At 51.5% G+C, this 22,948-nt stretch overlaps 1 protein-coding gene across 2 annotated transcripts in view; it reads right to left on the reverse strand.

The window, feature by feature from the left end:
- The window catches only part of NECTIN2 (nectin cell adhesion molecule 2), a 29,421-nt gene extending 13,077 nt beyond the window's left edge, over positions 1-16,344 (reverse strand). For both annotated transcript variants that reach the window (XM_063111400.1, XM_063111401.1), the window contains exons 1-4: positions 16,044-16,344; positions 5,117-5,500; positions 1,870-2,166; positions 309-426 (exon numbers count right to left, since the gene is read on the reverse strand). In XM_063111400.1, coding sequence (XP_062967470.1) covers positions 309-426; positions 1,870-2,166; positions 5,117-5,500; positions 16,044-16,134 — 890 coding nt within the window. In that variant the 5' untranslated portion in view covers positions 16,135-16,344. The remainder of the gene's footprint in view (positions 1-308; positions 427-1,869; positions 2,167-5,116; positions 5,501-16,043) is intronic.
- Between the last annotated feature and the right edge of the window lie 6,604 nt (positions 16,345-22,948).

A 22,948-nucleotide genomic window follows, 5' to 3' on the forward strand; every position in this document is an offset into this window, starting at 1 on the left:
GCATTGCTGTAGGGTCACCTCGCTAGATTTGTTTCCTGGACTTTGGATTTCCCAGCCTCAGAAACTGAAAGCAATAAATTTTGTTTTCTTACAAATTACACAATTCCAGGTTTTTGTTATAAGCAACAGAAATGGACTAATACAGGAGCCAAGCTCCAGGGATCTGACTTACCCCTGGACTGCCATACTGCCAGCTCCCTCCATCCTTGAGGACTCAGGACTTCTGGCTCCCAGCACCGCTTTCTCATGACAAATGAGTCTAGCCCCCTCCTCCCACAGACACAGCAGTCTGGGTCCACTTTACTCACGTGCTCCAGTCATAGCCTGTGGGCTCTGGGTTGCTGCGGACGTCACAGTTCAGGGTGGCCCCACTTCGGCCGAGGTACCAGTTGTCATCATAGCCAGAAATAGAGACTTCAGGGGGATCTGGAGGAAATAGGGGGACTGGCTCAGAGACAGGGAGAATCCCAGCAGTGGGGGAATAGGTTAGTGGATAGACGGGAATCCTAAAGAAATGGGTCAAGTTGGCAGTAGGTACACTGGTTGAGACTGTCTGAGGCAAATCAGTCCAGGCTCTATATGTTAAGGCCAGTACAAATGCTGCCCAGGAAGCCACTGTGGATAATTTTGAGGGATTTATTTTTCAGTGCAGGCAGTGCCTCAGGGAGCCACTATAGACAGTGTGTGTATATGTGCGTGTTATTTTTGTCCGGTCCAGAATATTTGATATGGGAGTGGCTTAGGACTTGCAATTGGCTCATCTTGAAGTGGTGGCAGTCTTGTGGGACGGAGCCCTCATCCTGTGGGATCCGACTCTACCTCCAGGAAGATAGAGTTGGAATTGAATTGTAGGGTGCCCAGCTGGTGTCTGCTGGAGAACTGCTTGCTTGCTGTGGGGAGAAATCTCTATACATCTGTTGTCAGAAGCATGTTGTATGGGTATAGTGGGAGAAACTGAGTTTGTTTTTTCTACAGACTAGGCTTAACGAATCAGTGTAAACAAAGGCATGGCCTGGGAGCTAATCTAGATAACATCCAGTTGGGTGGGGTATGGGCTAAATTTGGACAGTGATTAGAAAAGCTAATAAAGTTAATATTTGACAGGGTCTGTGTAAAGAATGCCATGGGGAGCCTCTGTGAGTATTATTAAGGGATGTCAGTGTAGGAAGTTTCTGGAAGAGCTAGCATACAGCATTTTGGGAGGGGTAAGAATCAACAGGGCCCAGAGGAGCCAATGTAAATAATATTGGGGAGCAGGGGTCTGCAGAGACCCCAGAAGAGTCACTGCTCAGGGAAACCCATTTAGACAGTGTGGGAAGGTGTGCGGACAATGCTGGGTTGGGGAGTGCAGCCCACGGCCCAGGGTAGTTGGTATAGACAGTCAGGGAGCAGTATCAACTGGGGCCCAAGGGAGCCAGAAAAGATGTTAGTGGCAGCTTTATGCTGGTAAACCAGCTCTCTAAAGAACAGAAAAAAAAAACAACAAAAAAACTCCAAACAAACCCTGATTTGTAGTATTTGCCAATTTCCTCAGTGTGAATATTTTTCCATAGTTGATGTCAAGTTACCCATAAGACTTTACTGGATGCAGAATTGGGAAGAAATATATAAAATTGGCTCTTGCAAGCCCACCCAGCTTACCACTGATTGGGGGCAGCATGGCAGGAGCCCAGTGAAACGAGTGTAGACAATGAGGGGGAAGTTTGTAGATGTTGCCCACGGCAGCCAGTAGAGACAAAGGGGTAGGAAGGTAGTACAGAATCTGGCCCGCGGGAATCAATGTAGACAACATTCAGGGACAGTGCACAGAGCCCTACAGGAGCCAGCATGGGCAGTATTGATGGGGGGGTCACCTCCTGTTGCACTCACATCGCACGGAAAGGGTCACAGGCAGCAGGACCGGCTCCTGGTAGCTCTCGTGCTCCACTTTGCAGGTGATCTTGATACCATCTGTTCGGCCCAAGGGTGCCAAGGAGAAGCGGCTGGTGACGGTGAATGTGCCGGGCAGGGGCCCTGGCACCTGGGTTTCTATGGCCTCCCCGTCCAGGGGAGAGAACCAGGAGATTCGGGCAGGTGGGCGGCCCTCCCTGGAGACGCAGCGGGCTACGGGCACTGGCTCTAAGCTGAGTGTGACTTCCTGGGCTTCAGCGTGGTTCTGGGGCTGGGCTGGGGAGAGGACCAGAGGGAGCGTCACTCCTTGCTTGCAGTTGTTCAACAAACGTCTCAGCAGTGGAGCAGAGCAGTTAGGCCCCAACTGCCTGGGTTCAAATCCCAGCTCTCTGGTTAGCAGCTACGCGGCTTTGAGCAAGTGATTTTGCCATTCTGTCTCTCAGTTTCCTCTTTTGTAAAATGGGGATGGTAAAAGTACCCACCCCACAGGATTGTTGCGTGGATTAAATAAATCGATATGTGAAGTGCTTAGGGCAGGCAGTGTCTGGCACACACTCTGCTGCCTAAGTATTGGCCATTACATTAGACTGTTCTGCTCTGCCAGAAATGCAGACACAGAGCCCAAAAGCCTGGAAGAGGCTTTTAATTTTTTTAATTTAAAAAGCCATGGCCAAATAATGTGGTTCAAAGGTCCAGCTGCAAGGGCCTCCTGTTTCTTTTCCTGTAATCACCATTAGATTGTGGGATAGAAGTGGGATAAAGGCAACAGAAATTCCCAAAGCTGGTCATTTTTTTTTTTTTTCCCTTTCAACCCCTCCTCCTGGAAAACATGGGAAAATATCAGGAAGAACAAAAAAACACAAAACCTTGGGGCTGGCTGGTTATCTCAATGGTTAGCACAGTGTTGTTAACACCAAAGTGTAGGGTTTCGATTCCTGTACTGGCCAGCCACCAAAAAACCCCAAAAAACCCCCAAAACAAAAAACCTCCAAGAGGAACAGCACCTCCCACTGTCCTCTTCTCTCCTCTTCTTCCCGCCTCCATTGCTACCACCTTCTCCCTTGACCACCACAGAGCACCCAACAGGCCTCCCCGCATCCTCCCTGGCTGCTCTTTCATCTGTCCTCACTCAGAGCGGTATTCTCGAACCCAAACCTACCACTTCCCCTTGGGAGCCTCCCTGGCCCATGGAGCCCAGCGTGGGCTCCCCACCCCCGCCCCCTCAGTCCCTGCTCCCACCCACTTTGGGCTCTTGGCCACTTTGCATCTAGATGGCTCTGGCCTCCTTTCTCCTTGGCTTGCTCTTCCTCCCTCTCCAGATCCCAGCCCAAGCCTCACTTCCTCAGGAACTACCCTGACCTCTTGGATTCTGTCCCGCCTCCTCTTGGTGGCTCATGCTTCACCTGCTCCTCCATGAAGGCAGAGGCTTGGCTGTTTTATTCTCTGCTCCTGTCCCAGTACCTATTGTACCTGGTGGGTACTAAATAGGTGCTCTGGAAGTATCTCTTGAACGGAAAAAACGATTGCACAAGAAGAGAGACTTTGGTGAGGGGCAGGGAGAAGAGCTATGCCTTGAGTTACGGAAGACAACTGTGGTTTCATTCAGGGTTCCTTGGAAAGGGAAGGGTTTACCCAGGGACAGTAAAGGGTGGCCTTCTCAAGCCCTTGGGGACTTAGAAGGGGAAAATAAAGCATCCAGAGTGAGGTGGCTTCTGGGAAGTTGCTGGGGGAAGGTGGGATCCCAGGAGATTTCCAAGATTTAGCAAGAAAGAGCATCCTTAGAACAAATACCTCCCCTAAGTCTTTCTTGTTTTGCCAAGTAGCTGTGCCAGTCACCCTCCTGCTGGAGCCAGGAGGCTGTGAATCCTTTCTGATCCTCTTTCTCCTTCAATCTAAGGACAAGCCAGTGCCTACTAACTCCTAAAAGCATCTTTATTCTGCCCACTTCCCTCTGCCCTGTCTGCCTTCTTTTGCCTGGTCTCCCTGCTTCCTTCTACTTTTCTCCACCTCTCCAATGGCTCTGCACACAGCAGCCAGTCATCTTTTTATAATTTCAATAATCTGACCAGGTCTCCCTTGCGGTGTGACCCCTTCCAATGGCTCCCCATGTCACTGCAGATGAAGTCTGACCTCTTTGCCTCTACCCGTGAGGCCCATGCAGTCTGGCCCTGTTGGTTTTCCTGCTTTATTGAGGGTCTCCCAAGCCCTTGGCCTTAGCTATCTTTCCATTTCTGGGATGTGCCAAGCTCATGCCCACCTCCCAGCCTTTGCAGGTGCTGTTCCGTCTGCTTGTACATCCATTCCCCTGTTGTGCAGGTGGCTCCTTCTTACACTCAGTACCTAAGATGCTGTCCCTGCTGATTCTATCTAAGTTAGGCCACCATGTCCCTTATTCTAAGCCATTATCTCCCACCTTAGACTTTTGCAGTTGCCTCTTCTGTGCTCTCCCAGCTTCCACCTTTAGTCCCCTATATGCAGCTGGAGGGAGCCTGTGAAAACTCAAGCCAGATCACATCTTTCTGCTATTCAGAACATACTTTAGTGCTTGTTCTATCAGAGCAAAAGCCAAAGTCTTCGCATGGTCCACATGGCTGTCCGTGATCCATCCTCCCATTACCTCCTTGATGTTGTCTCCTCCTTTCCCCCCATTCACAAATCCCCAGCTAAACCAACTTCCTTCTTGACCCTCAAATATTCCAGGTGTGCCTTGCCTCAGGGCCTTTGCACTTGCCGTTCCCTCTACCTGGAACTCCCTTCTCTTACATATTTGCAGGGCTTCTTCCCTTCCTTCTAGTTTTTGTTCAAATATAACCAGACCTCTGCAGCTAAAATTGTAACTGGTTCCCTGTGTCCCCTACCTGGTCCAACTTCCATAGCACCTGTAGCTGCCTGACTTACTCTTGTATTTCTCATTTCTGTTATTTACTCTCTGGCACCCCCTTACTGGAATGTAAGTTCTAGGAGGGCAGGGAGCTCTGTCTTACTGCTTAAAGCCTAGAATGGTGACCTGGCACATAGTAGATGTTCAATAAATATTTGTTGAAAGAATGCCTTGTTGCCTGCTGTGTCCCCAGCACACACAGCATCTGGCACACTGTACGTGCTTAATGAACATTTGCTGATTGACAGAAGACAACAGAAAAGTCAACCTTATGGCCAAAGCAGAGAAACAGACCTGAAAGGGGATGTTTTTACCTTGCTGCCTCCGGCACCCCACCCTGCTCACCTATGGCTCTGAGCCAGGTCACCCCCCGGACGGTGCCGTTGGGGAAGGTGGCAAATTCGCACGTATAGTTTCCTTCATCCTCCACCATCAGCCCCCGGATGGCCAGCGTGGCGTCCCGCAGCTCCACATCCTTCTCTGTGCTCTGCCCGGCGGTGACGAAGGACAACCGCTCCTTGCCGGGTTGTAGCCTGGGGAAGCTGTGGCCGTAGTTAGGGTTGAAGACAGCCACATTTGGGCTCCCCTCAGCTGCGTCCAGGCGCTGCCAGGTCACCTGTGAAACGCGCACTTCAGGGGCGGGTGGCAGCAGGTGGCATGGCAGCTCTACGGTACCCCCTAGGTAGCCCCGCACTTCGGGTGGCACTCGAACTTGCACATCCTTGGCTCCTGGGGAGAGGGGAAAGAGAGACGTCAGGTGGGGGAGAGACCTAGAGACCTTCGGGGCAGGCAGGGCCATGCTGAAGGGACTACACAGGGAAATGTGGACCCCAAATGCAGTGAAGGCGCCTTCACTGGGTCCTGATTCCAAAAAAGCCAGCTTGAAAAGACTTTTTTGGAGAAAATAAGGAAATTTGAGTCTTGACTATATTACATATTATTATGGAATTACTGTTAATATTCTTAATATTCTTAGGTGTGATAATTAAACTGTCGTTATGCAGATTATCTTTCTCCTAGAAGATACAGAGTTGAAAGGTCATGTCTGCAGTGTACTCTCAAAGGGTTCAGTAAAAAAACAAAAAGGTTACCCGCTTTCAAGTTTAGGTGAGCAGGATGAGGGAGGCTCCCAGGTCATTCTTCTAATTTATACCATTTTTCATTTAAGGGCTGGCCTGTGGCTCACTTGGGAGAGTGTGGTGCTGATAACACCAAGGCCACGGGTTCAGATCCCTATATAGGGATGGCCGGTCAGCTCACTTGGGATAGCGTGGTGCTGACAACACCAAGCCAAGGGGTAAGATCCCCTTACCAGTCATCTTTAAAAAAAAAAAAATAAATAAAATAAATAAATAAATTTTTTCATTAAGGCTGGCTGGTTAGCTCGGTTGATTAGGGTGCAGCCTTATAACACCAAGGTTCCTGTACTGGCCAGCCACCAAAAAAAAAAAAAAGTTTTTTTTTTTCATTATAAAGTGAAAAAATATTTTTTTAATTATAAAATGTTTGGGGGGAAAAGCTCCTGAAAATAAAACAATAAAAAATGTATGTCTCATTTTAGAGCTGGGGAAACTGAGGCACAGAGAAGTTAAGACATTTGTGCAAGGTTACATAGCCAAAGAGTGGCAGAGCCAGGACTCAAACCCATGCAGTTTCCAAGCCTAAGTTCCTCCATCTGATAAAATAAATTTAAAAGATTAACAGTGTGATGATAGTCTTTATTTTTTCCCTCACAGTAATGTACTTTTTCTCACCTGTCTATGAAACCTATAGCACTCTCAGCCTATTAGTTTTTTTTTTTTTGTCTTTTTCGTGACCGGCACTCAGCCAGTGAGCGCACTGACCATTCCTATATAGGATCCGAACCCGCGCCGCACTCTCACGAGTGCGCCACGGGCTCGGCCCTTTTAATAGCTTTATTGAGATAAAACTCCCAGACCATACAATTCACTCATTTAATGTGTACAATTCGATGGCTTTTAGTATATTCATAGAATTGTGCCTCCCTCACCACAATCAATTTTAGGCATTTTTATAATCCTCACAAGAAACCCCCATCCCCACTAACTTACTTTCTCCCTCTCTTGATTTGCCTATTCTGGACATTTCATATAGTGTAACATGTGGTGGTTGTGTCTGATTCTTTCCCTTAATGACATGTTTTCAGGGTTCATCCCTAGGTAGCATCACCCCTCTAGAAGGCTGAGTCATATTCCACTGTATGGGTTCATCACATTTGCTTACCCATTCATCCACTGACACACATTTGGGTTATTTCCACTTTTCGGCTGTGATGAATAAAGTTGCTATGAACATTCCAGTACAGATTTTTATGTGGACATATGTTTTCATTTCTCAGCCTATCCTTCGTTTTCTCACTTTTATTTTTATTTATTTATTTGGCGGGTGGCTGATAGGGAGATTCGAACCCTTGACCTTGTTACCAACACTGCACTCTAACCAACTGAGCTAACAGGCCAGCCCTGTTTCCACTTTTAATAAAAACAGGAACAAGGAAGAATGTTTCTTTGCTGTGCAAGGCAGTACAGCATGGCGACTGAGGGCCTAGACTGCGTGGGTTCGAATCCTGGTTCTGCCACTTACTGGCTGTGTGGACTTGCACAAGTCACTTAACCTCTCTATGCCTCAGTTCCCAGCTGTAAAATGAGGATAATAATAGTGCCCACCTCCCAGGTGTTGTTATAAGGATTAAAGAATATTTGTAGAGCACTTAGCATGGGGCCACAGGAAATGAGAGATCAGTGCTTGTTAAATAAACACAGCGAGGTCAGTATAATTACAAGTAGCCCTTGACACTCAGCCCTGAGGTGAGCCCAAGGGCACATGCCCTGTCTCAAGGGGCAATTGCTGCCCAGCTCTCTGGCCAAGATGGGTGGTAGAGATGGTGTGCAGGCCTTAACCTTACACACACAGGAATCCAGGGAACTTGAACAGGTCACCCTAATGAGAGGTCCTTGGTAGAAGGCAATCCCTTGGGCAGGGATAGTCTCAGGAACTTTGGTTAAGAAGCCATCAGTGAAGGCCTAAGTATTACACATCCATCATCTCTACACACATCTTACAACTCAGTGGGGGAAAAATGTCTTTTCCCTTCTGGAGGAGCTGCAATGTGGAGCATAGAGAGTGTGGACCCCACAGCAGATGGACATGGGCTTCCGGCTGGCTCTATCTCTTTTCAGCTGAGTGACCTTGTTTCCAAGCCTAAACTCCTCCATCTGCAAAATGGGAGCATTAAAGCTGCCCTGCAGGGTCCCTCATGACAATTTCATTAAAGGAAGTTGTCATGTAAGCTCTTTGCAGGGCCTGGTACCATAAGTCAAGCAGATATGGTCAGAAGACTGATGTGGGCCAAAGCTGGGTCCAGCGAGCATTTGCTTTGGCGCACACAGCATTGTTTCAAATATGAATTAGCCTAAGACCACACAGGAAGGTCTGGAGATTGCTGGTCACAAAATCCAGACAAAGGTGAGGATTCGGGGCTCCGGGGGAACAGTTGGGTGGGGCTGAGGAAGGACCACCCCCTGCCTACAGGGCACCTCCTCTCTAGCTCACCCCAGCTCCCTTAGGTGCCAGGACACATCACACATCTGGCCCCCAAAGGCACCAAGTTTGGGACAAGGGTCCCCAAAGGTTCTGCCTCTTTCTTTGTTTGGCAGCTGGCTGGTTCAGGGATCTGAACCCCTGACCTTGTTGTTACAGGGTGGTGCTCTAACCAGCTGAGCTAATCAGCCAGACTGAACTCTGCCCCTTTCTAACTGGGTGAGGAAGGAGGGGCCCACAGTCATAGAGTCAGAAGAAGCCATTAGGCCTATGTGAGCTCGAGAAACAGCAAAGTAGGGCCAAAGAGTTCCTTTTTCTCCTTGAGGCAAGTGAGAGCTATTGAGGGTTTTTCAACTGGAGAATGACTTGACTTAAGCCAAGGAGGCCCCAGGGAAAGGTGATAAGCTGGACAGAAATGGATTATCAGACAGCAAAATGGCCCCCAAAACTGTCATAAAAAGGCTCAGACTGACACTGGTTGTGCAGGAAGAAGCTGACATTTAGGATTTAGAAATTGAGAGGGAGGGTCAGAGAAAGCCAACCTGAGAGAATCTGCTTGCCATTCTTTTACATCCTATCCTAGAAACAAATAGTTTTTTTGGGGGGATGGCTTGCTGGTTAGGGGATCCGAACCCTTGACCTTGGTGTTACAACACTAAGCTCTAGCCAACTGATAGGAGTAAATAGTTGCTCAACAAACACATCCTGGGTGCTAGAGGATCAGCTCCCTGAGCACAGGGATTTGCCTTATTCTCTGCTGTATCCTCAGCACCTACAACAGGGCCTGGCACATAGTAGGTGCTCAATAAACACTGGTGGGTGAATATTAGGTCCTGTGTTGGGTGCAGGTGCCACAGAAGTGACAGGACGAATCAGCTGCTTGTCCAACTGGGGCTGACATTGTGGTGGGGGAGATCAACATTGCACAAATACTTATCACCAAGAATGCCACGAAGACTGAGAGTGGTTGTTGGGGAAAAACCTGGAGCAGGGGCCTGACCCGTCTGAGTGAGGGAGGGCTTCCTGGAGGAGGAGACCTGAGAAGCTGAGCTCCAAACCCATGGAGCCCACATCCCTTTTTGGGTCCCTGGGTCCCTTTAGGGACTCAGATTTCCTGTCCTAAGGAGCAGTTCTTGTGATTGCAAAGAGCCCCGATCTTCCTTCTGAGGAAGGCTGCCCTCCACTGAGCAGTTAGTTTCAGAGGGCTTTAAAAAAAAACCCCACTTTAGCTTCCTGTGGAGCAAACTCTTCGGGTAGTTCTTTCATCCCAAGCACTCTGCCCCAGATGCTATCCTACCTCTCCCGCCCCGAGTAGCTGCTTATGTCCCCACCCCCCTGTGCGTCATGTTCTCTGCACAGCTCCTCACCGTTTTACACACTAGATAGTTCTCATCTTCCTTCAGATCGTCAGTACCATGAAGGCAGCGATTGTTCTGTCTTGTTTTGGTGACAGAGACTGGCACCTAGCAGATGCTCAGTATTTGCTGAATGAATGACCGAATGAATAACGTTCTAAAATTCCATTGCTATAAGGTCCTCATTAGAAGTTTCTAATCCTGAATGAATGAACAGCATGGTTCAGGCCCTGTGGGATTAACAGTCCATTTTTTTTTTTTTTTTTTAAGATGACCAGTAAGGGGATCTTAACCCTTGACTTGGTGTTGTCAGCACCACACTCACCCAGTGAGCAACCGACCACCCCTACATGGGATCCGAACCCATGGCCTCGGTGTTGTCAGCACCACACTCTCCCGAGTAAGCCACGGGCTGGCCCTTAACAGTCCATTTTAAAGGCATTTCCACTTCAGTAAAAGGTTCAGGATGCAAGCCTTGGACTCATTCTGATTCCTCTTTCTGTCACCCCACAAGTTATCCATCAGATAATCCTGTCAGGGCTGGCCCGTGGCTCACTCGGGACAGTGTGGTGCTGTTAACACCGAGGCCATGGGTTTGGATCCTATATAGGGATGGCTGGTTGGCTCACTGGCTGAGCGTGGTGCTGACCACAGGAAGTCAAGGGTTAAGATCTCCTTACCGGTCATCTTTTTAAAAAAAAAAAAAGAAAGAAAATCCTGTCAGCTCCATCTTCCAAACTTATCTACAATCAGACCACATATGACCCCTCCACAGTCCCCACCCTGGTCTAATTCACTGTCACCTCCTGCCTGGATCACCTGCCACCTGGAGGATTGCAGTTGCCCCTCGGTCTGTCCCACACTCAGCCAGAGCAATTCTGTTAGAAACCACGGCAGATCGTGTCCCTCCTTTCTGCTCACAGCCCTCCCCTGGCAATTGCCTCACTCAGAACAAAAGCTCAAGTCTCTACAGCTGCCCACAAAGCCTGTCGTGATCTGCATCCATCCCCTTTCTGACCTCATCTCCCACCTTCTCTCCTCGGCTCACCCTGCTCCAGCCACACTGGCTTTCCCATGTGCCAGGCAAGTCCCACCTCAGGGCCTTGGCACTTGCTGTGCTCTGATCCCGGAACGCTCTTCCCCCACATGCCCCGTGATTCCCTCCCTCACTTCCTTCAAGTCTTTGCTCAGTGGAAGTTCCCTGACAACCTGTTGATAATAACAAAATCCTATCTATCTCCCCCACTGGAACATCAGCACCAAGGGACAGAGATCTCTGTCCATCCTGTTCACTGCTATATGCCCAGAGTCTAGAACAGTGCCTGGCACACTACAGGAGCTCCATAAATGTGCTGAATGAACGAGATGAAGACAGGGAGTCAGCAGTGTTCTAGGGTTGGCCAGTTAGCTCAGTTGGTTAGAGTGCGGTGTTGTAACACCAAGGTCAATGGTATAGGTACTGATACCAGCCAGCTGCCATAAAACAAAAACAAAACAAAACAAAACAACAACAACAACAAAAACAGTTCACTAGATCACAAAGGCTGAGGTTGAGTTACAGTTTGGGCTTTTTTCTGTGGGAACTGGAGAGCCATGAAGAGTTATAAGCAGGGAGAGGAACAGGGTTAGGTTTACGTTTAGAAAAATCCCTGAAAATGGAGTAGGGTAGGGACCCAAGGAAAGAAGAGGTGCCTGGATGAGGGTAGGGGCTGTGGGGATGGAGGAGGAGCCAGACTGGAAACACATTTAGAAACTGGAATGGGAGTGTGAGACCCAGGCTGGGGAGGAGGGGGAAAAAAATAAAAGTGGAATGGTTGAGACTTGGAGGCTGACAGGCTGTGGGAGTGAGAGAGACGGGGTCTGGGCATTTCAGGTGGAGGCAGGAAAAACGAAACCAGAAGGATGGCTGGCCTGGAGTTAGGAGTCCATCATTTAGCACACTGCTATGCGAGTGCCTGTGCCCTGACCTTGGCCAGGACAGGGTCAACACCACAGCCAGGGGAGCGTGGCCGTGGGAACACCGGGCTCCCTCAGCTTCCCTGGGCAAGTCAGACTGGTGACAGCTTCATGATGTGTCAGCTGGGTCCCCAGACACATTTCCTGTGGACTGGGCCATCAGGCTTCCTGTGGTGGCAGAGCGGAGCCCTGCCCAGGGCATGTGTGAGACTAGGGGAGAACTTTGGTGGACACAGACACGAAGTCTGACACCCTGAGATCCTGAGATCCAGGTCTCAGACTTAAGTCAAGGAAGCCCAGGAGGAGTAGACGAAACCAGAGAAGAGGGTGCATGGTGACATATGAAGTGAACTCCCTGGAGCAAGAGGGGTCTGGACACCTGGACTCCTGGGTCTGAGGGAGGAGGGGCTGGAGGCTGGGCTCCTGGATTCCTGCCTGGCTGGCTCCTCGGGGCTTGGCTTGCTCCCTCCAGCCCTATAAAACACAGTGACCCACCTACCCACCCACCCATGGTAGGGCGTGGTGGGACTCGAGCAGGCTCTTGAAGGCCTGCTTGCTTTGAGCACTGGCCTCAGCTGCTGCTTCAGCTACCTTGTTAATTAATTAATTGCATTAATAACAGTGTCCACCCCCACAGCGGAAATCCGGGAGCTGGTTTGGAGGGTGAGCAGCAGCAGCAGCAGGAGGGATATAGGGCTGACTGTGCCTGGATTTCTGCACCTGCCTCCCGCCCTCCCTCAATATGTGTCTTTGATGGTGGTCATCACTCGGCAAGATCCCTCCTTTCCGCCTGTGATTTCCCTTCCTTTCTGCAGGGGCTGACACCCAAACCCCACAAGGCCTCCCCTGTGGAATCTGATGCTGCTTGGGCTGAACCTGTAGGGCTGCTCTTCCTGGCTCAGACCCTGTGACAGAACCCCTCACACATTTCTGCCTAGTCTGAGTTTACATCTCAATGTCTCTGTTCTCAGAGACTCTGGCCTCCTCATTCTTGCAGGTCCTGTCTCTTGAAAGTCTTTTCATTCTCTCCCTGCCTTCTCTTAATGTCTTTTGTCTGTGTCTTATGGGATCTCTTGCATCTCTATCTGCATCTGTTTCTCCACTTCCAGGGTCTTTGGTCTCTGCCTCTATCTCTCTCAGGATCTCTGTCACTCTATCTGTGCCTTCCAGGGCTCCTGGTCTTTGCTCTCTGTATCTGTCATATTCTCTCTCTTTCTGTTTTATTGAGATTTAATTCCCATACCCTACAATCTACCCATTAAAGTGTTCAGTTCGATGGCTTTTAGTATACTCACAGAGTTGTGCATCCATCACTACAATTGATTTTAGAACATTTTCATCAGCCGAAGAAGGTACCCTGCACCCCACAGTCATTCTTGTATTTTCTTTCCTCAGTATCTCTGACATCTAAGGTCTTTCTCTGGGTCTGGCTTTCCCAGTCTATGGAATCTGGCTTTCTGTATCTAATTCCTGGGGGCTCTAATCTCAAGGTCTCTGGTCTACATCTCTCAGGGTCTCCGTTTCTCTGTCTCTGACCCCCTGCATCCTGGGTCTCCTATCTCCATGTCTCTATGTCTTTGACTTACTTTATCACTGCCTGGGCCATCTCGCTGGGTCCCCTCTTCTCCTCCCCCTCCTGCTCCATTTCTCAGCATTTCTGGAACATTAAAAATGTAGCAGCATCCCAGGCAGGGGCGGGGGAGCTGGCCTGTGTGCCCAGCTCCCTGTCCTTCCTCTGTCCACCACTCCCTGTGGCCCCCACATGCTGCTGGCCTTGAGGCTCGCCTGTGCCCTGCTCTCCCTGTGTTAAGGCATCTCCGTTCTCCCCGGCTGGGGTCTTTTGGGCTACCTGTCACCAAACTTCTGTCTCTCTCCTTTGGCTGTTCCTGCCTTCATCCTGGTGTCTCTGTCTAGCTCCCTTCACCCACCTTTCTCTGTTCCATTCGTGTCTTTCTGCCCCGTCCCTGTGGCTGTACTTCATTCTCCCTCCATCTCTCTGTTCCATTCCTAGATGTGTCTCTGGCTCCTTCCTCTATTGGCTTCTGTTCCCATTGCTGTTATCAGGTGTCCCCATCCCTGCATCTCTTTCCTCTCTGTGTATCCCCTCACTGCTCCTCTGCCCAGTCCACCTTCCCTAACGAGAGGAGACAGTCAGGCCAGCAGTCCCCTCTCCTCCCACCCCCCTCCACCACCGTGGGGCTGCCTGGCTGACACGGATGAGCAGTGAAAGCTGGGGAGGAATGGGGGGACCAGCCCCACCAGAAGCCCAGACGGTGCACCCTCATTCCCTGAGGAGGCAGAGGGGGAGCCGTGGAGCTGGAGACAGGTAAACAGACGGGCGGAAAGGAGAGATGCGGAGGGAGGAAGAAAGAAAGCTTAGAGAGAGATGTAGAGTGTGAGAAATGAAGAGAGGGGAAGGGGGGTGGGGAGAGAAAATGAGGGAAGGAGAGAGAGAAGGAGAGTGAGCAAGAGCCAGCCAGCCAGCAGAAGGCAGAGGCAGAAGGATGGAGGGCCAGGAAAGGGGAAGACCCCCTCCCCAGGTGCTAAGCGCTTCCACACAGGATCAGCAGGACCTTTGAATCTCCCAGTGGTCCTGCAGGGAAGAGACTGTTATCTCAGTTTTACAAAGCAGAAAATGGAGGCTCAGAGGCACTTTCTGGAGCCCACCTGGAGAGGGGCTCTGAAGAGCTGACTGTAAAGGGGTAAGCTCTGGAGTCTGGCTCCACAGGGACCAGCTATGGGTTTGTGTGGGAAAGTGCCTTGCCCTTTCTAAGCCTCTGTTACCTCATCTGCAAAACGAGACCTGTGTCTTAGGATGGTCTAGAATTTTCTGTGAGATCACGCACTAAGTCAAAGTTTGGCTCAAGGTCTGGTGGATTCTGAAAATTCACCCAGAGGCGGCAGGTTCTGATTTCATATCCCTGTGTCTCTGACACAGATGGAAGAGGTAGGGGATGCGAGAGGAAGTCCCCAGCTCTGGGTCAAAGATGGGAGACAACTCAGACATCCTGGAGAAAATGAGGCCAGAGGGCTGACCCGGGTTCCCCCCAAATCCTTCTGAGCCCTCTTCTGGGCAAACCCTTGGAAAACCCCAGCATCCCAGAGTTTCTCAGTGGGAATAAACAGCTGGTTACCTGCAAGGGGAGGGGCCAGCGGCTCCATCACCTGTTTCCTCTCAGCTCCTCCCTCCCCTGGGGGCCGCGCCCCTGTCCTAGTTGGGGGCGGGGTGGGGGACGGAAGGGAGGTCGAGAGCGAGCAGAGGGAGGGGCAGGGGATTAGGGCGTTGGTTCCACCCGTCCACCTCCAGAAGCGGCTCCGAGGACAAAGGCTCTCGACAAGAGGAAAGATAAGGTCCCGAAACCGGGAGTCTGAACCGTGAGCCAGGAGAGCGCCCGCCCCACCCCTCCCGGGCTCCACGAAAGTGACACCGGGAAAACTTCCCCAGGGACGTCCCCATCGACCGCTTAGTAGGAAAGGGAGGGGGGCTCCTAGCCTCCGGGACTCGGCCTCCTATTCTGCTTGGGACACAGCAGACTCCATCTTCCAGACAGAGCCTCCGGCCCTCAATTATATCTGGAGTCCAAGAGATAGGGTCCCCTGCCCACATTTACATCTGGATTTCAGAAGACATTCCTCTGCCCACAGTGAAATCTGAAGCCCATGAGATTGAGCCTCCTGCCCTCCAGTTCTACCTGGAACCCGGGAGACAGTCCCCTGCCCCAAATTCTACCTAAGGATCCCAGTGAGACATACCCGTAGCCTCCATTCTACCGGGGACTCAGGAGATAGAGCCCCCAGCCCCTAATCCTTCTGGAGCTCAGTGGTCAGAGCCCTCAGCTCCCTGAAAACCGGGTTGGAGCCCTGAGCTCAGCCCCTTCCCCCCAGGTCGCCCGAACTCTCATCCTCGGCCCTCCAAGGGACCCAAAGTCCGAGCTCCCCGCCCCTCCTCTAGCGGACCTCGACACCAGGCCTCCTGCCCTCAATTCTCCCCGGGCCTCACACAGCCAACCCGAGAGGAAGGAAAAATGGGGGGTGGTCTTGCCTCCTTATCGCGACCCTCCTGCCGGAGGTGGGGGGAACATTCTCCACATTCCTGAGGGGTGGAGGAGACGAAAACCCAGATCCGGGCTGAGTGATCGGCGTGGGGTGGGGAGGGGGCGGGGGAACAGAGAAGCCGGGTGTCGGATGGGCAGTTGAGAACGGTGTGGGCGTGGGAGGGACGCGGACAGGAGGGGGTCGGAGTCGCGGAGGAATCGGGTGCGTGGGGGTCAGTCGATGGGGTCGGCCAGTATGAGGGCACGAGAGGGGGCTCCGTGAACTGGGGTAGGGTGGGGGAAGATGCTCAGGCTTCCCCCGACTCAGACGGTAGGGGTGGACGGGGGGACGTCGTGGTCTCTCACCGGTTTCCCGGAGCAGCAGCAGCAGCAGTGGCGGCAACAGCAGCGGCGTCGGCGACGATCTCGACGGCGGGATTGCTGCGTCCCGGGCCATGAGGGGCCCGGGGAGGGGACTGGGCCCGGGCAGGGGCCTGCGGGCCACTATGCGTGCGCCGATCGGCTGGGTTGGCGAGCAGGTGCCTGGGGGGCTCTGGCTCCGGGCGGGCTCCCGCCACACTCTGTTATCCCTGCTCTGCTCTCCCGGCCCCGCTCTCCCCGCCCGGCTTCCCCGGATCGGCGCCCCCGGCGGGTCGCTTAGCTCTGGCCGTTCCGACTCGCTGACGTCACAGGATCCACCCCTTTCCCCCCCGCCGAGCTGACCCTGGGCACAGCCACGCCCCCTCCTGGTGTTCTGACCCCGCCCCCCAGGATTCTACTCTCTTCCTTCCCCTGGATTCCATGCTCGCCCCTCCCCAGATTCTGCATCCACCCCTCCTCAGGATTCTACGATCGACCCACCCCCGGAATGCTAAGTCCCGCCCCCTTAGCGTTCCAACCACGCCCCTCGGGAGGGCGCGCGGCCTCCGGCGCTCCGCCCCCAGCTCCCTGGCCGCTCCCTTCCGAGCTTCCATCCGACTCCGCCCTCATGAGGCCCCGCCCTCTACGACGGCCCCGCCCTCCTCCCTCCAGGCAGTCTGTCCTGGTTATTCCCAGGGGCAAAGTCGGCCGAGCCTCAGCCTCGCCCGCTGTTCTAATCCCGCCCCCCTTCTCCTTAGCATAGCCTTGGCCCTGTCGTCAAACCTGCGTGAGGCACGTGGGTTTATATAGGCCCGCCCCCTGCTGGAGCCCCGCCCCACCCCCACCCCCACCCCCACCCGGTCCCAGCTGTGCGACTTCTCTGCTTCTTGCCCAAGGCCCAGCATCTGTCTCTAGTCTGTAGGCACTTCTCTGCATACCCTCACCTCTTTCTTTTTTTTTCCCGTTCATTCGATAGGTTAGTTGTTACACACTCCTTAGGCGATTCTGACTTCCATGGCCACTGTGTTCTGCACTTTCTTTGTAATCGCTGCCGGGGACTCTGGGTGTCACTGCATCGTTTCCTTCTAGAAGTGCTTCTGTTTTATGTCTCTCTCACTATCCTTCGGTCTCCCTCTCTGTCCCTGTATTTCTCTATCTGGTTCCTTTGGTCCTCATGCCACGGTGTCACTGTGTGTTTCTCCTCTTTGTCTATCACTGTTTTTGTGTAACTTGGTCCCCGTTACTCTTTCTATCCCTTTGCCTCTTTCTTTCTCTGCCTCTGTGTCTCTATCTTGGTATCTCTCTGTCTCTTTCTGTGTCTGTCTCTATTTGTGTCTCTGTGTCTCCCTTTCAGTGTCTTTTGTTTCCCTGTGTGTCTCGAATTCTCTGACCCTGCCTCTATTCTCTGTGACTCTCCCTCCCTCCCTGCCTCCTCCTGCTCTCTCCTCCCATACTCGGTCCGCTCAGCCTCTTTATCGCCACTGCCCACCAGGGGGCAGCACAGACCGGCCCCCGCGCTCTGCAGGCCCAGGAGGGCTGGGTGGGGCTGGACTAGGATCTAGCCTCCGGACCCTGCTGGTCCATCCGGGTGTCCTTGTCCTACTTCCGCTATCTCCCCAGTCTCCTTGTGTCTTTGTGTCTCTTGCTTTGGCTCAGCCCTTGTCTTTCCCCAGCGGCTCCCACTCCTCCCACCCCATCTACCTCTTCACATTCCTTGGGCTGCCCAGGGGAACTAGTGAGGCCGTCCAGCAGGGCTGGGTGAGGGCGGGAAGCAGGAGGCTGAGGAAGGGAATGCCACTGAGTCCCTGAAGTCGCTCAGTTGAGTTCCTGCAGGGCGAGGAGGCGGCGAGCTGGTCAGCTGGGAGCAGGCGCTTGGGGCTTCATGCCCTAGCAAAAGGACCATCTAGGCTAGGCTACCGCACTTCCCACCTACCATACACCTGGGCTTTGCGCCCCAAAATGGCAAGGTCTCAAGTAATGGAGACTCTTACTGACCCGTGTTCAAGTCCCGGAAGTGATATTATTGATAAATGTATTTAGCACCTACTATGTGCCAGGCACTAATCTAAGTGTGCTGCAAGTATTGTCTCAAATAACTCATACGGTACTGTAAGGAAATTGGGGAATAATAGAGAGTCAAGTGACTTGGCCCAAAGTCATGGAGTTACAAAATGGTAGATCCAGATCTGTCACTGTTCTAAGCATCTTTTTGTCTTAGTCAATTCCTCACAAGAATTCGCATGAAGGGGACACAATCATTATCCCCATTTTACTGAAAAGTAAACTGAGGCACAAAGTAGTTATTTGCCCCAAGCCAGGGAGTAGCAGGCTGGGATTTGAACCTGGACAGTCTGTGCGCTTACCCTCTATGCTACATACCTCCAGATAACATGTATCTCAGGCTTGGCACAAGCCTGGTGTGAGGCCCACTGGACAAATAGGTGCTTACTAAATGCACTCTAGATCTCCTTGACCTTCTCTCCCTAGTCTGGGGCCAGGCTAGAGGGCCAGGACCTCTGGGTTTTAGTGCCAGCCTTACTACTAACTTGCTTTGCAAAATCCTGCCCCCCCCAGTTAGCCCCCCCCCACCAAGCAAAGTAACTGGTCCCCAGGGATTCTTCTTCCAGGAAGACCCCCTAGCACCCTAGCACCTGCTCTTCTCCTGGCCTGCCAAGGAGTGGCTCTGCTCTCTCCTGGCTGGTCTCTGTGGGGAGGGAAGTCCTGGGAGTGTAAACTGGAATGTCATGCCCCAGGGTCACATGCATAAGGCTGAGCATTGTTGACAAATGACTGGGTGGGTCTCATGCCTGGGGAGTCAACTTCCAGTGTCAAGGAGTCCCGCAGGTGGTACTTCAGTTAAGAGCCATAACCACCGGAGGTAGGGACACAGGACTAAAGACTTCTGATGGAGCCGCCGCGGAGTTGAGTGAGTACAAAAGTACTTCAAAAAGTTCACGGAGATGGAATCCCCTACTGGCCAGCCACCAAAAAAAAAAAAAAAAAAAAAAATTCCTGAAGGCTGGCCGGTTAGTTCAGTTGGTTAGAGCACGGTGCTGGTAACAGCAAGGTACAGGGTTCAATCCCTGAACTGGTCAGCCGCCAAAAAACAAAACAAAACGAAAAGAAGTTCATGGAAAAAGAGAAATAAAAGATAATACATATCTTTCCATGAACTTTTTGAAGACCCTTCATATTTTACCTGCCCAGAAACTCCTCTCCCTTCCTCTAGCAGCAGCAGCCCCCCAGTTTCCCTATGGGGAATCCCTCCCCTTAGTCTCGCGGGTTGGCCTATCAGAGCATTCAATTCCTTGGCCTCAGGGATGGGAGTGGAACCCCCTCCTGACCAGTGACAACTAACCCTGAGATTTCTGCCAGAACTAATGGAAAAGGAACACCCTCTTTTGAAGGCAATTGCTAAACTTGTAAGGTAGAGAAATCTGGCACTGTGGGCACCCAAGACAAAAGACCCTGCCCATGCATGGAGCACAGCAGAGCTGAGGAATGGAAAAGGACAGCTTTCCAAATGAGACTTTCTGAGCCGGTGGACCCAACTATGCCTGAAGGAAGTCAGCCTTTTAATTTCCCAGTTATGCAACTGAATAATTTTCCCTTTTCACCTTCACCAGTTTTTGACTTTTTCAAACATTTTGTCATTTGCAACCAAACATAGCCTTACTATTAATATCTATACAAGTCCACCCCATACTGGCCAGCTGCCAAATAAGTCAATAAATAAATAAATAAAATCTGTACAAGTCTAGAAAAATCACAGATTCCTGTAAAGTTCCAAGGGTGGGAGGAAGATGAAAACTTTTCAGAATCCTTCCAGATGTTCAGGCATGCTTTGTTAGAACGGGGGAAATGAGGAAGGGCATTCCAGGTAAGGAGAAATAGTCACCAAAGCATGGCGGGGTGGTGCTATGTGGTGTGAGAGAGGGAGCGGTGGGTGTATGTGAGAGGTGATATCTCAGAAGGTCCTGAATGCCAGTGAAGTGTGGCTCATGCTCCTGGGAACAATAGAGAGCCACAGAAGGCTGATGAGCAAGGGAAGTTTACTGCAAACTTGCCTTTACTTCCTGGAGCCCTAGATCCTGTGGTTTACTCCGCCCCTTTCCCCCAGGCCGTTGGCCAAGTTGAAAGGAGAGGGTCATACTGAAGTAGGCCCAGGCTGCCAGTGGGATGCAAGTTGCCTGGGTTCTGTATGCAAATTACCTGGATGCCATGCAGATGAGGGAGGGACTTATGCAAATATATGTCTTCCAGGAGGTGGGGCTGGGACGCTCCTGTCATTAACTCTAGGACCAGGTGCTGGGTGGAGAACCCCTTCTTCCCTAGGGTCCCCTCTTCTCTTCCTCCCCACAGCCCCCTCCAGCTCCCCAGATCCCCCTCACCAATGTTTGCCCTTAGGATGGTATCTCTGCACCTGGTCCCTTCCCTGGACTAAGGGAACTTTGTTTGCTTTTCTGTGTTCCTCTATTTTTCCCTAGATAATAATCATAATAATTAACATGTACTGCACACATACTCAGTGCCAGGCTATGTACTAAACCCTTCCAGTTACCTCACCAAATTCTCCCATCCACCCTCTCATCCTCTATGTATATTTGCTGAAGTTTTGTTTTTCTATCTGAATACTGTTTGCTGTATTTTAAAATTTTTATTTATTTCGGGCCGGCCCTGTGGCTCACTCGGGAGAGTGTGGTGCTGATAACATCAAGGCCATGGGTTTGGATCCCTATATAGGGATGGCCAGTTAGCTCACTGGGTGAGTGTGGTGCTGACAACACCAAGTCAAGGGTCAAGATCCCCTTACCAGTCATCTTCTGAAAAAAAAAAATAAATAAAATAAAATGTTTATTTGTTTCTTTTGGTGGCTAGCTGGTACTACTGTATTTTTTTAAAAAAAGAATTTTCACTTCTGCTATATAGAGAACAAGACAGCCACACAAATAAGGACATAGATAGATGAAACAGAGGCTGGAGATTAAGAAACAACCCATGAGGCCTGTAAGAACATGAGACGAACACTGATGGTAAGGATAGAAGGATCGAGTCAGCTCCAAGTATCCATGCATCCTTAAGTTGGTTCCCATTAGTGATACACACTCTGCTCCATAAGTCCTGTGCCCAAGATGTGCAGGTAAAAGCTGTGGCTGCCAAGCAGGTGACCAGTCAGCTACATTTGCCTCTCTGTGGCCCTGGGAATCTACAATGTGCTGAACCCTTTTGCTAACCCTCCACTCTGGGCATAGAAACTATTCCATGGTGACAGAGACAGGACATGTTTACCTTGAGTACCCCAGAACTTGGGTGGTCAGGCCCTTTTATTTTATTTATTTACTTATTTATTTATTTTTATTTTTGTCCTTTTTTGTGACCGCGCTCAGCCAGTGAGCACACCGGCCATCCCTATATAGGATCCAAACCCACGGCGGGAGCGCTCCTGCGCTCCCAGCGCCGCACTCTCCTGAGTGAGCCATGGGCTGGCTCTGGTCAGGCCCTTTGATTGCATGTTCTCCCATCTAAGTATGTTAACCTGCTCCATCTCTTTTCTCTAGCTTCTGGCGATTTATTTATTTATTTATTTATTGGTTTTTGGCAGCTGGCCAGGATGGGGATTGAGCCCTGGACCTTGGTGTTATCAGCACCACACTCTAACCAACTGAGCTAACCAGCAAGCCTCTGGTGCTTGTTTTAAATGGATTCAAGCCGACCCCGTGGCTCACTTGGGAGAGTGCGGCGCTGGGAGCGCAGCAGCGCTGCGGGCCGCGGGTTCGGACCCTATATAGGGATGGCCGGTGTGCTCACTGGCTGAGCGCGGCGCGGGCGACTCCAAGCCAAGGGTTGTGATCCCCTTACCGGTCACAAAAAAAGACAAAAAAAAAAATAAAAAAGGATTCAATAAACCATGAGAGTTGAATGCTTTAATTTGTCTATGAGTTCTTCTGCTCCTGGGTCTCTGGGCAGACTGCTTGGTCGCCCACCCGGAGGCTTCCACAGCATCTCACCAACTTCCCATGGTGACAGATCCTATTTTGCCCACTTTGTGGCTGCGCAAACAGAGGGTATAGGGTGGAGTCACTTGTCGGAGAGGTGATGAGGCAGTGCCAGGAAGCCGTGGGAGGGATCTGAGTACAAAGCCCAACCTGCCACCTCCTGGCCACCTCCTGCTCACATTGCACAGGGACACCATGCTGCCTCCTCACAGCAGCCCCCGTGAGCCAAAGTGGGACTTATCTCCATTTCATGTTCAAGAAACTAGGGCTCAGGGAAAAGTCACTGCCAAGGCCACATGTGCCCACCTCCCACCACCCTCCCAAGTGCTCTGAGCTGCTTCTTGCAACATTTCTTGCTCCCTTTCTAATTCTCTCTCTGAATCCATTCTTCTTTCTCTGTGTTTCTCTGTCTGCCTAGGCTCTCTGTCCATCTTACTCTAGGGCTCCCTCTCATCTCTGAGCTCCCCCAGTCCACCCCTCCTACTTCCCCCTAAGTCTTTCCATCCCTCTCCCTTGGCCTCAGAAAGTCTCACTGCCCCAGGCCCCTTCATGTGGCTTCCTCCCATCCACCCCTCCTTTCCCAGGGAATCCTTGGCTGTAGGAACCATGCAGGAACTTTTACTTCAGGGGACAGCACCCCACCTCTAAGCAGACACCAGTTCTCAGGGGCCAGGCCTGGCGCCCTCTGGAACCTTGGCATCTCTTCCACCCTTGGCCAGCTGAGTCACCCTCTCCCTCTGCATATGTGCTCTCTCTCTCTCATTTATTACTCCATGACATCAGGCTTCTCCCGAGGTCTTGCAAGTGGGTGGACAGGGAGGGGCAGCTGAGAGGGGAGAATCACCTGCACCACTCTCCCTCCTCCCCCAGAGGAGTCTGTGGCCACAGGGTGGTGTGGAAGTGAAAGACAGCATT

The sequence above is a fragment of the Cynocephalus volans genome, chromosome 10 (assembly GCF_027409185.1).
Source record: "Cynocephalus volans isolate mCynVol1 chromosome 10, mCynVol1.pri, whole genome shotgun sequence".
Taxonomy (NCBI): Eukaryota; Metazoa; Chordata; class Mammalia; order Dermoptera; family Cynocephalidae; genus Cynocephalus; species Cynocephalus volans.